This window comes from Gorilla gorilla, chromosome 3 (genome assembly GCF_029281585.2).
Source record: "Gorilla gorilla gorilla isolate KB3781 chromosome 3, NHGRI_mGorGor1-v2.1_pri, whole genome shotgun sequence".
Taxonomy (NCBI): Eukaryota; Metazoa; Chordata; class Mammalia; order Primates; family Hominidae; genus Gorilla; species Gorilla gorilla.
The window spans coordinates 11524673-11536782 of record NC_073227.2 but is presented as its reverse complement, the minus strand read 5'-3'; the positions used below and the strand labels follow the sequence as shown (position 1 = coordinate 11536782).

Sequence of the window (12110 nt, the reverse complement as noted above, 5' to 3'; positions counted from 1 at the left end):
GACCACAGGAGCAAATACTCTCACTCAATGGGGACAGGCCTCATTATCACACTACCGTGGAGTTAATATGAGATATTTCAGGGAAAAAAATTAAAACTTTTTTTTTTTTTTTTCCGAGATGGAGTCTCGCTCTGTCACTCAGGCTGGAGTGCAGTGGCACAATCTTGGCTCACTGCAAGCTCCACCTCCAGGGTTCACGCCATTCTCCTGCCTCAGCCTCCCATGTAGCTGGGACTACAGGCGCCAGCCACCACGCCTGGCTAATTTTTGTATTTTCAGTAGAGACAGGCTTTCACCATGTTACCCAGGATGGTCTCAATCTCCTGACCTTGTGATCCGCCCGCCTCGGCCTCCGAAAGTGCTGGGATTACAGCCGTGAGCCACCGCGCCCGGCCAAAACTTTCATTTTTCAAACTATCACTGTGGTCTTAGGTTTTGTGACAGAATCTGGTTTTATGTTATTTAGCATTTATAGAGCACTTATATTTATCTCATTATCTAATCTCTGCAGCATTATAAGGAAGGCGGCTTGGTACAATTCCTTTTTGTAAATTACATGCAGATAGGAAGGTAGTGTAAAAAGAAAACTGGTTTAGCTTCAATCTGACTTCCACTAAGGATGATTCTCTTCCATGACCTATTTGGAGTTCACAGTGAGGGATAAGAGGCACAGTCAAATGCTCCACTGAAAATGGCTGCTGAGAACGCATACTGCTCTGGGACTCCCTGATTGTCTTCAGGGAAAAAGATCCCATTCTCTTCCCACCCATTCTCAGTTCTTCTGTTCAAAATAGTGTGAGTTGGTGCACAAAAATACTGAGAAGATGAAGTCTTTGTTTTAGACTTTTTTAAAGAGATGGTCTTGCTGTGTTTTGCCCAGGCTGGACTCTCCTGGGCCCAAGTGAGCCTTCCACCTCAGCTTCCAGAGTAGCTGGGACTACAAGCGTGGCCGCCACCTTCGGCTCCAGACTGTCCTTTAAATATGCATCGCCAGCTGCTGTGGCATCTTCAGTCGGCATTTACCCTGTCCTGGAGCACAGTCCGAGCAGAGCTGCTCCATCACGCAAGGAAATAGAGGAAATCAGCAATTCCGTAACAGTGATGGGGTGTGAAGAACTACCGTGGCTAGCACGGGGACTTGAGGTCCGAGGCTCTGTCGCCAGCTCTCTTGAGACGCAGGCAAGGGAGACATGAGGTCTGAGACAGAGGATTGCACAGAGGATTGTGGGGGTCTCCCGCTGAAGGGCTGGACCAACTGATGCTTTTGTGGCGGGATGCAGAGGACTAGAGAGACCAGCATGGGTGAAAACAGGAGGATATTTATTTTAAGGTACGCACCAGCTCAGTGGATTCACATCCAAAAAGCTGAGCCTTGAACAAAGACTGAGCAGGATTTTTATAAGCAAACTTACAGAAGCAAAACAAAGGCAGTTAATCATATAATGACAGGTCACATAATCTATAGCATAACTGATGACTTGGCATAACTTGTGGCCTTGCATAGCTGGTGGCCTTGTAGCTGCGTCGAAAGAAAAAACCAAGAACTGGCTAAACACAGACATTTGTCCTCTTTTTTTTTTTTTCTTCACCCCTGCTCTGGAAGGGGGGTGTCTGGAGCCTATTCCTTTGGATTCGACTTCTCAAACAGAACAGCGTTATCTTATAACTGTCCTTAAAGTGAGCTTGCTAAGCAAAAGAAAACTTGTTCTTCTTTTCTTTTTAACCCTTGCCTTGCCACATTCTGGGCCTTGGCTTTTTCTTTTCTTGGAGTGAATGAATGCAGTACTTATTATTATTTTTAAATTTCTGCCTCACTTTAATAATGATAAAAGGCTGAATTTTTGCCAACTTGTCCATCTGTGACCACGTCGTGCTAAAGCACACTTGACACACCATAGAGCCTCAGATCAAACCTCAAAACCAAGCAGCTATGTTAAAAATAACATTGCCCTACAATCATTATCGGAAGGTTCTCGCCCAGAATAGTTCCCAGGCTGCTATTCTTTGTCCCCCTTAAGACCATAAAGACGCCGTTCTTTTTTGGTGGGACAGGTTGTCCAACACAAGCAGGACACTGCCTGCCGCATCCTGAAGCAACACTGTCACCGAGGTCACACCGAGGGGACAGGACAAGGACACAGGGCAAGACTAAGAAGAGCAAAGCGCAGACTTCTCTCATGTGGGCCAGGAGATGAGGGCTGGGGACCTGGCTCGGGCAGCCTGACCACACTGCACAGACCCCGGCTCCGGCTCCATGCAGATCTGGGTTCCCCCAATGGGAGGTGTCGGGGTTCTCCAGGGAAATCGGGGTTCTCCGGGGATGTCGGGTTCCTTCAGGGGGGCCAGGGTTCCCCGGGATTCGGGGTTCTCTGGGGGGGGGGGTCGGGGGCGCCTGCCGCGCACCCACCTTGACGCGCTTTCAGCAGCAGCGAGTTGGCCACGATGTTCTCGAGCTCCATGTCCTGGCGCCGCCGCCGCCGGCGGATTCTGCGAGACCGATGAGACTGAGGAGGAGGAGACTGAGGAGGCGGAACAGGAGGAGACGCCGCCGCCCCCGCGCATAGCTCGCCGGGCGCCACCCGCTCCTCGAGCTCCGGACACGATCCCGGGGGGCTGCTCCGCCGCCGCCGCCCCCGCCCCCACCACCACTGCCACCAGGGGCGCCGCCGCCGCCGCCTTCGCAGGCCCTCACCAGCAGGGGAGCTGTCGGGGCGAGGGGAGGGGGCAGCCCGACCGCGGCGGGTCCCAGCTGTCACCGCTGCCGCGCTATCGCCCGGGTTCTTCTTGCCCCATTGCCCTCGCCTCGCGCGCGCAACTCCCTCCTCAGTGCCCTGCCCCCGGGCAGCCCCGAGTCAATGCCGTGGCCCACTTCGCACAGGGGCTCACTGGCAGGGGCGCCCGCCGCGGCCGGCGACCCGCTCCCGGGTAGGCTCGGCGCTAACGGCTTAGCTGAAGAGGGAGCGCCCCTCGCCGCCGCGGCCGGGGCACTACAGCTCCCAGAAGGCCCTCCGCCAAGAGTACACGGCGGGCCGCGGCGCGTGGCCTGCTGGGAGTTGTAGTCGCTGAGCCTATCGGCGAGTAAGCCGAGCCTGCGGGCGCGGTGTTTACTTCTCGCGATTCGGAGGTGCTGCGCTGTTCTCGCGAGACGAGGAAGCGGTTCCGCGGCCCGGCACGTGTCTCGGGGTAGCGCTCGCCTGTTTCTCTTCGGGTCTCGGCCCCTTGGGCGCTGCGGGGCGCGCGCCATGGCGAAGGCGAAGAAGGTCGGGGCGCGAAGGAAGGCCTCCGGGGCGCCGGCGGGAGCGCGAGGGGGCCCGGCGAAGGCCAACTCCAATCCGTTCGAGGTGAAAGTTAATAGGCAGAAGTTCCAGATCCTGGGCCGGAAGACGCGCCACGACGTGGGGCTGCCCGGGGTGTCTCGCGCACGGGCCCTCAGGAAGGTAAGCGGGGGGCGCACGGGGAGCCGGAAGGCAGGATCTGGACCCCACGCTGCTCTCGGCCGGCTGCGTCCTTCTCGGTGCGTCGGTTTCCTCGTTGAGCGGCACAGGCCGTGACAGGCACACGGCACTGACTTTATAGTCCGAAAGCCTCTGCTGTTCTCTGAGCTGGAGTGACCTGGAAACTCTCGCCCTCTTGGAGACCCTGCACTCGTGTTATTTCGGTGACTCCTCCAACCGGGTCAGGCGGAGTCAGTCACTTCGGACGGCGCCCTGGACCAAGCTGCTTGTTAACCCTTCCGCGTTTACTTTGAGCTCCGCAGGTTTGGGGACGGTGGATAGGGGCTGTGTAGGATGCTGCGTTTTATGTTTGATCGGCTCTCTCCCGAAGCGCGTAACCTTGTTCCTTGGGAAGTAACTCTATGGAAACTCATTGCTTCCTAGTTTTTTTAACATTTTTTTTTTTTAATTTTCACTGAGGAAAATACATTAGTAGGTTGGTGAAAAAATTAAGGCACAGAAAGGACAAGTGAATTTCCTAAGGTCACGCAACTGGTAAGGGCTGGGCATGCATTCACATCTCAGTATCTACAAAGCCTTCTTGCTACCCCGAGCGCTTCTGTTTGACCTCGCTTCTAGGTTCGGGGAGATAAAGGTAAATAAGACTTGCCCTTGCCTTCATGAGCTCCTGATCTCTGTTCATCACAGTGTGCAAGCTGGATGGTCTTTGAATCAAAACACATATTATCCTTACTGCGCAAAGACGACAGCGTGTATAATAAATAGGCAAGATAGACTTACAGCTGACTTCCATAGGAGTCCCTCATTACACACCCCCGGGCCGGGGTGGAAGAATAAGGTAGTGTGGTTCCCTAGAAGAGACACATTTGTCTTCACCACTGAAGCCTCAGTTTTCTCATTTCAAAAGTAGAGATGATAGTATATACATCCTACCCCTCGTGGTGGTTTGTGAGAATTAAGTAAGATAGCACATAGAGCACACAGCAAGTATTCTCTAAATACTGTTATTCTTAACCTTCTTGGCTTGTCGTTCGAGTCCCGCACAGTCTGGCTGTTGTCCTTGCTTCGCCTCTTGCAACTCAGTTTGTCCAAAAGGTCTGCCTTACCTCCGAAAGTCTCTAAAGGGCCAGCTCAGGTTCACCACCCAAGCTGTGTAACCCAAATAGGACAGGTTGCTCAAACTTCTGGTACTGAGCAGATCCACCTCCCTGCCCTGTGCTGAAGGCCTGGGACGGGGTCGGGAATTGCTGCTCCTTTTTGGATCTCCAATGCTTGGCCCATGGAAGAAACACAAATATTTGAAGAAATCAAAGATGGAACCTGAGTGCCTTAGGAGATCACGGTCAGGAAAAAGTGTAAGAGGAAAGTCCGAAAATTCTTCTAGAGGGAGTTACAGTCAAGTTTTGCAAGGGGAGTGAGCTGTTCATGGGCCCAGGATGGGCAGAGGACACACATGCACATTGTCCCGGTATGGTGAAGTGTGGCCCTTACAGCTATCTGAGGGACAGCAGGTCGTCCAGTTGACTCCGAGCTTGATAAGACGTGTAGGGGCACGTGAGGCTAGCGCAGGAGGCCTGGGTCTTTTCATGTGGGTTAGTCCCTTAGAAGTAAACAGGCTGTCTCAGTTGGCTTCTCCCCTCTGGTCAGTTGTAGCACTCTGAAGCACTCAGTCTGGCAGGAAGAGGGCAGCCCCCAGGTGCCAGTCTCAGGACATTGCTTTATAGCTGTGCCTCAGTTTCCTTATTTCTGAAATAATTTATAAAATAAGTTATATTAATGTAGTTCTTAAATCAGTAACTATATTATTAATATAGTTAATATATTAATATATAGTAGCTATAATAATAATATAATAATATTAATATATAGTAACTAATATTAATATAATAATATTAACATATAGTAACTATATATTAATATAATAATATTAATATATAGTAACTATATTAATAATATAGTTACTGGTCCCTTACAGTTGGTCAGGCCTTGTGCCACACGGTTTACATTTAATCCTCACCATTATGAGGGGGAAGTACTGTTATTATCCCCATTTTATGCCGTAAATTCCATATGATATCACAACATCTATATAGTTTAAGAAAGAAAGAGAATCACAATAATGTAGAATAACTCATATTACGTATTTATAGCCTCAGGGCTGTTCTTCACTAAGATTTACCCATAGAGTCATATTTCAGATAATGAGAACTAATGTTTTTAGAGGCAGAGATGGCTGATGCCTGCCCCATCTACCTCCTTCCTGCTAGAAGCCACTGACACTCCCTCCCTCTGCAGGGACAGACCTCAGAAGTCTTCCCAGTGTAGGCTGAGTTTGGTGGCTCACACCTGTGATCCTAGCACTTTGGGAGGCCGAGGCAGGCAGATTGCCTGAGCTCAGGAGTTCGAAACCAGCCTGGGCAACACGGTGAAACCCCATCTCTACTAAAAATACAAAAAAATTAGCTGGGCATGGCGGCGTGCGCCTGTAATCCCAGCTACTGGGGAGGCTGAGGCAGGAGAATTGCTTGAACCCGGCAGGCGGAGGTTGTAGTGAGCTGAGATTGTGCCACTGCACTCCAGCCTGGGCAACAGAGCGAGATTCCATCTTTAAAAAAAAAAAAAAAAAAGGTCTCAGTGTAGCATGCAAGCAGCCTCTGTCCGTACAGAGTTCATCGAGCAGTACAGGCTAGCACATGTAATGTGCTCCCATCTGGTTGCCAGCTAGACCTCGTGATTTAAATAGTGAGATGTTGTTTTAAAATTTTGCTCTGCGGATGAAGAATGGTGAAGGTTCAGAGAGCTTAACCTGATTCAGTACTGTGTGTGGTTCACTATCAGCATCCAGCAGGATCTCGCTCTGGAATGGCTCGTAACAGAAGCGGCGAGAACAGAGCAATGGCGATGGAGCCCTCTGGTCTATCTGGGGACACTCGCTGTCTTTAGACTCTGGTTCAGGAAATTGTACCCAAGGTGGTTTGTTTGTGTTTTTTGTTTTTTTTGTTTTTGAGACAGAGTCTTTGTCTGTCGCCCAGGCTGGAGTGCAGTGGCGCAATCTCAGCTCATTGCAAGCTCCACTTCCCGGGTTCACGCCATTCTCCTGCCTCAGCCTCCCGAGTAGCTGGGACTACAGGCGCCCACCACCACGCCCAGCTAATTTTTTTGTATTTTTAGTAGAGACGGGGTTTCACCACGTTAGCCAGGATGGTCTTGATCTCCTAACCTCGTGATCCGCCCGCCTTGGCCTCCCAGAGTCTGGAATTATAGGCGTGAGCCACCGCGCCCGGCCCCAAAGATGTTTTTAAGAAACATTGTTTAGCACTGCCACGGTAGGAAGTTACTAGAAGTTACTAGGGATTAATAACTCAGCGTGTGTCAGTTGAAACAAATCAGTTCTTGAAACATTCTTGAAGAAAATGATGAAAATTGCCTTGGCAGTATTTATTGAACTAATGGATGGTTTCCTACTCTTAAGGCAGCAGAGGGGTTTTTCATGCATTTTAAGTGTAATAATAGCACTTTCACATTTCAAAGTGAGATAAGAGAAATGGTTTTTTCACATCCTTTTCTCCTGTCCACATGATTAATATTTCGGTTGACCTCTCCAGATGGAATGTGCTCTAAATGGAAAGGAGTGCCAGGGCGTGCTTCTGTCCCTGCTGGAGCATCTTCTGCTCTTGCCCAGCTGCTTCTTAACCCCTTCCACTCTCTTTTCCTCCTCTTCCAGCTCCTGGTTTTGACCTTAAATCTGGGTTTCTTAGCCTTTAAGTTCATCTCCGACCCTGGGGAAGTGACCTATGTCTGGAGCAAAATCTGACCTGTCCCCTCCTGAAACAGAACCTGGAACCAGAGTGGCAGTGACCAAGTCACCACACGCTCCCTCCTGCCACACGCACGCATTCTTTCAAAGTGACTTCACAAATTAGAGGAATCCCTCAGGAAGGCAAGGAACACTTAAGTCTGGGGTTAGATCAGAGGTTTCAAATGTCTGCCGAGGCACCAATTTGTGGTGGGTTTGTGAAACCACTGGATTGGATCATTCCAAGGGCCTTCCATTGCATCAAGATTTTGCCTTGGTGCCATTTCCTTTCGGAATTGCTGTCTAAACACCAGTGTAATGGCAGTTCCTTAGCAAATAGAAGAAGTTCCGCAGCGGGAAAGAGTTTGCAATGTGGCCATCTCAGGTTGCAGAGGCCACTCGTTCCTCACCCATCTCTGTCCTCTCCGAGCTTTCTTTAGGGAATTCAACCTCCAGGACAGCCAGCTTTGAATACTATTAAACTTGGTCTTTTTTTGTTGCTGCTGGGAAAATAACCAAATTATTTGATACTTGCTAACCGTATTTAAAATATTGCTCCTCTTGGTGTTATACAGGTGAAGCCCCTAAACTGTGACCTCGCTAACTTGTTTATTGCCTTGTGTCTAGTGTGAACTCATAACTGTACATTTCTTAGGAGCACCTTTGATGGGAAATAGTACCCTCCTCCATGACGGAAGGAGTCTAAACCCATTTCCACTTTTCCAAATGTGCACGTTTTAAACCTTAAGGCAGCTGTTACAGCCGAGGGAGCCGTTCATGCCTTGAGCTTGGCTAGTGTGTTCTTTTTTACCCTTCCTTTTGGCACCGGTAGACTCTAAAGAAGAAAAGAAAGTGATCGCCCCATTATCATTGAAAGTTGTTTTGCTCTTCTCAAAATTCTGTCATTAGTAGAGAAAGCCTATCGTGCATGAAAGCAGATTGGGTGTGAACTTTGACATCACTGTGCATAGCCCTGAACTTTATGCACTGTTCTGATGTTCCCTGTAGTGGAAATCACAAGAATTTTTTGTGAGATTGTTTCTGACCTGTTTTCCAGCGTACACAGACTTTACTAAAAGAGTACAAAGAAAGGGATAAGTCCAGTGTATTCAGAGATAAACGCTTGGGAGAATACAACAGCAACATGAGCCCCGAGGAGAAGATGGTGAAGAGGTTTGCTCTGGAACAGCAGGTATGGAAAGAAACTGGAGGAGGGTTTTTGCTGTACATTTCACAGGGAAGTCAAGGCCAAGGAGAAGGCTGACTCTGCACGTTTTGCATGTTCGTGGGCACTCAGAAGGTCCAGGGGATAGCCCTCGAATCCTGTGCCTTATCTGGCTAGGCCAAAGGAGAAGCAACCTCTTCTGCAAATGTTAGCAGAATGGATAAATGCCTTAACTCTACTACACAGCAGCAGTGTGCACAGGAGTTCTCAGCTGAGCTGCTGCCTTCAGCTCCGTTGGGTGGAGAGCTAGTGGCCTGAGCAGCATTGCTGGAGTGGAAACTGGCCCCTGGGCTTATTTAAGAATTCCCCTCCATGAGGCCGGGCGCAGTGGCTCATGCCTGTAATCCCAGCACTTTGGGAGGCTGAGGCAGGTGGATCACGAGGTCAGGAGATCGAGACCATCCTGGCCAACATAATGAAACCCCGTCTCTACTAAAAATACAAAAATTAGCTGGGTGTGGTGGCACATGCCTATAATCCCAGCTACTCAGGAGGCTGAGGCAGGAGAATCACTTGAACCAGGGAGTCGGAGGTTGCAGTGAGCCCAGATCGCGCTACCGCACTCCAGCCTGGGCGACAGAGCGAGACTCTGTCTCAAGGAAAAAAAAAAAAAAAAAGAATTCCCCTCCATGAGTTTCATTTCTGTCTGAATCATGAATCATTGCTTAGTTGACCCAGAATACTCTTTAAGGCTGCTTAGGATTCGTTGTCATATTTCAAATATAATGGAAATATATATATCTATCTTATCTTTTTTTTTTGCTGTGAAATGGAAGTGGTAATTTTAGGAAACTTTTTTTTTCTCTTCTGTCAGCGACATCATGAGAAAAAAAGCATCTACAATCTAAATGAAGATGAAGAATTGACTCATTATGGCCAGTCTTTGGCAGACATCGAGAAGCATAATGACATTGTGGACAGTGACAGCGATGCTGAGGATCGAGGAGCATTGTCTGGTGAGGCTGGGGTGCCCTGCACGGGCCTGTGGGCGTGGAGTCAGGGAGTCTGTTCGTTGTTAGACCTTCTGCTCTTCTTAGAGACTAGAGAAAGTTATTGCATGAAAGTTTTACTGATCATTAACCTCTCTACAAATTTCACAAGTGACAGTTTTTATGTATTTCTGTTTTTTTTTTAAGTTTTCAGAACTTTAAGATGATGTGTAGATAGATGCTTTTATGGGCCAAGAAAGCATGTTGATATCCATTATTTTATTTGAACCTCAAAATAGCTCGTTCTACCCATGAGCTCAGAGAAATAAGGTGTTTTGCCCGATGCCAGAGTCAGAGCTGTGGGGAGAACCCACCTCACTGACTCCCGGTGCCTCGCTGAATGCATTACTTTGCTCCCCCTACTTTATCAATTCCAGCCTAATATTTGTACCAGTGGCATTGATGTAGTTCCTTTAGCTTTTACCTACTGTGGAATTATAGCAGTTTGAGGAAAATCTTATTGAGCCTCATATCTGTAGATAACAACATGAAACAGATAAATTTTGGCCTTAAATAATGTTAACAGAGTTTAAGATTCAGTTCGGGTCTGACTGTCTTGAACCCTATTTATAAGGTTGCACTCATGACATCAATTACTTGACATTTCTTGTAAGTTAAAGTAGGTCCCATTTCCAGCATCTTCAGAACAAAGGTGTACAAATCTAAAACTGACTCTCAAAGCTTTGTTTTGTCAGTGTGTGAAAGTTAAGGCGTTAAAGCCTGGGGCTGCCTTCTGATATTTGGCTAATCCAGGGGGTAAAAGGCTTAGGAATTAGGGCAGCAAGCATGTGGTGCAGAACCCGCCATCTGCGGCACACCAGGAGGCCCTGCCACTGCTCGGCTTCACGGGCGTGAAGAGAATGGCCAGTTATTTTAACCTCCGTGCCTTTGTCTTTGCTCTTTTCATTGTTTAAGACTTCTCGTGGACCCTTAGCTATAAAACGCATTCCCTGGGGAGATCCTAATTCCCCGAGACTGGAGGTAACTGCCTTGGTGTGAGTTGGGCGAGTGGCATTCCCCTCATTGCCAGGAGGCGCTGTGGCGCAGGTGACTAGAGGGGGCGCTGTGGTGCAGGTGACTAGAGGGGGCGCCGTGGCGCAGGTGACTAGATGGGGCGCCATGGCGTGCAGGTGACTAGAGGGGGCGCCGTGGTGCAGGTGACTAGAGGGGGTGCCGTGGCGTGCAGGTGACTAGAGTGGGCGCCGTGGCGCAGGTGACTAGAGGAGGTGCCGTGGCGTGCAGGTGACTAGAGTGGGCGCCGTGGCACAGGTGACTAGAGGGGGCGCCGTGGCGCAGGTGACTAGAGGGGGCGCCGTGGCGCAGGTGACTAGAGTCTCCAGGCCCTGCCCAGGGAGGTGGGAGGGACACAGATTGCACCACTGATCCTGGGCGACGCTCCCACCAAGACCCTGGAGTCAGCTTGCTCTGGGTTTGCCAGTCTTCACTAGAACCAGCACAATCAAAAATAGGTGCTGGGTGTTTCCGGCCAGTTGGGAGTGTAATGGGTCTGGGTTTTCTCAGAGTGGCTTACCTTGGGTATTTCTCAAGTGCCATTGTGCCTGTGGTCTCAGGCCAGGCTGTTGCGTGTGAGCATTTTTTTCTCAAATGTGGACTTCTCCAGACCACTATGGGGGAAGAAGCACTGGCAGAGTGCTACAGGAAACACTTCCCACGCCAGGGCTGGGCTTCACTGTGGGGTTTTCTGCCTTTTGCCCCCAGCTGAGCTGACTGCTGCCCACTTTGGAGGAGGCGGTGGGCTCCTTCACAAGAAGACTCAACAGGAAGGCGAGGAGCGGGAGAAACCGAAGTCCCGGAAAGAGCTGATTGAAGAGCTCATTGCCAAGTCAAAACAAGAGAAGGTGGGTTAGTGAGTGTTCTTGATCATCTTCTCCACGGTAAGACAGGCTCACCAAAATGTGTTTGAGCTTTTTTTTCCTGTACATTTTTAGGCTGTGTTTAATATTTTATATGAGTTCAGTAAAAGCATTTATTGTGAGTAGGAATTTTAAAAATCACATAAAGCATATACCTCTGACAGGTTTTGGTTCTTTTGCCTTTTTTTGGTTTATGTTTTGTTTTATTTTGAGACGTAGTCTCTGTTTCCCGGGCTGGAGTACAGTGGCACGATCAAACTCACTGTGGCCTCAAACTCCTGGGCTCAAGGATCCAGTGATCCTCCCACCTCAGCTCCCCAAGTAGCTAGTGGGCACCACCATGCTCAGCTAATTATTTTTTGTAGAGATGGGGATCGTGCTTTGTCGGCCAGGCTGGTCTCGAACTCCTAGCCTCAAGCAGTTCTCCCACCTTGGCCTACTTCTAAAGCACAGGGTGAGCCACCGCACCTGGCGCGGATGGGTTTTTTGTTGTTGCTGGTTTTAGTATCTGACATGTACCCAAAAAATCACTTTTTTATTCATTTGCAGTGAACTGCTCAGAGCATCTAAATTTTAATGGTTTATGGCAGGAAATGATTTCTGTCTGATGAGATTTGGTAGCTTTGCATTTAAAATACTCATTTCTCCTGACCTCTTTTCTGTGTTGAAACGTTTGGTGCCAACTGAGTGGTCACCGTGTGTGTCCTTGGCACTGACATTGGGCCTCTGGGTTGAAGTCCAGTAGTAACGGTATGTGGTGTGTGTCTGTCA

General features: G+C 49.2%; 2 protein-coding genes across 18 annotated transcripts in view; one reads left to right on the top strand and one right to left on the bottom strand.

Annotated features, from left to right (window-relative positions):
• Positions 1-2839, bottom strand: part of GRK4 (G protein-coupled receptor kinase 4) — a 77069-nt gene extending 74230 nt beyond the window's left edge. For 7 of the 15 annotated variants that reach the window (XM_063705073.1, XM_063705074.1, XM_063705071.1 and 4 more), the window contains exon 1: positions 2408-2601. In XM_063705073.1, the coding sequence (XP_063561143.1) occupies positions 2408-2459 (52 nt within the window). In that variant the 5' untranslated portion in view covers positions 2460-2601. Of the gene's footprint in view, positions 1-2407; positions 2602-2692 lie in introns of those variants that run through there. The other 8 variants (XM_063705078.1, XM_031010151.3, XM_063705077.1 and 5 more) reach the window with 4 other exon arrangements.
• A 330-nt stretch (positions 2840-3169) lies between these two features.
• Positions 3170-12110, top strand: part of NOP14 (NOP14 nucleolar protein) — a 24355-nt gene continuing 15414 nt past the window's right edge. The window contains exons 1-4 of one of the 3 annotated variants that reach the window (XM_019025181.4): positions 3170-3437; positions 8309-8443; positions 9291-9432; positions 11185-11324. In XM_019025181.4, coding sequence (XP_018880726.4) covers positions 3243-3437; positions 8309-8443; positions 9291-9432; positions 11185-11324 — 612 coding nt within the window. In that variant the 5' untranslated portion in view covers positions 3170-3242. The remainder of the gene's footprint in view (positions 3438-8308; positions 8444-9290; positions 9433-11184; positions 11325-12110) is intronic. The other 2 variants (XR_008678895.2, XM_055384386.2) reach the window with 2 other exon arrangements.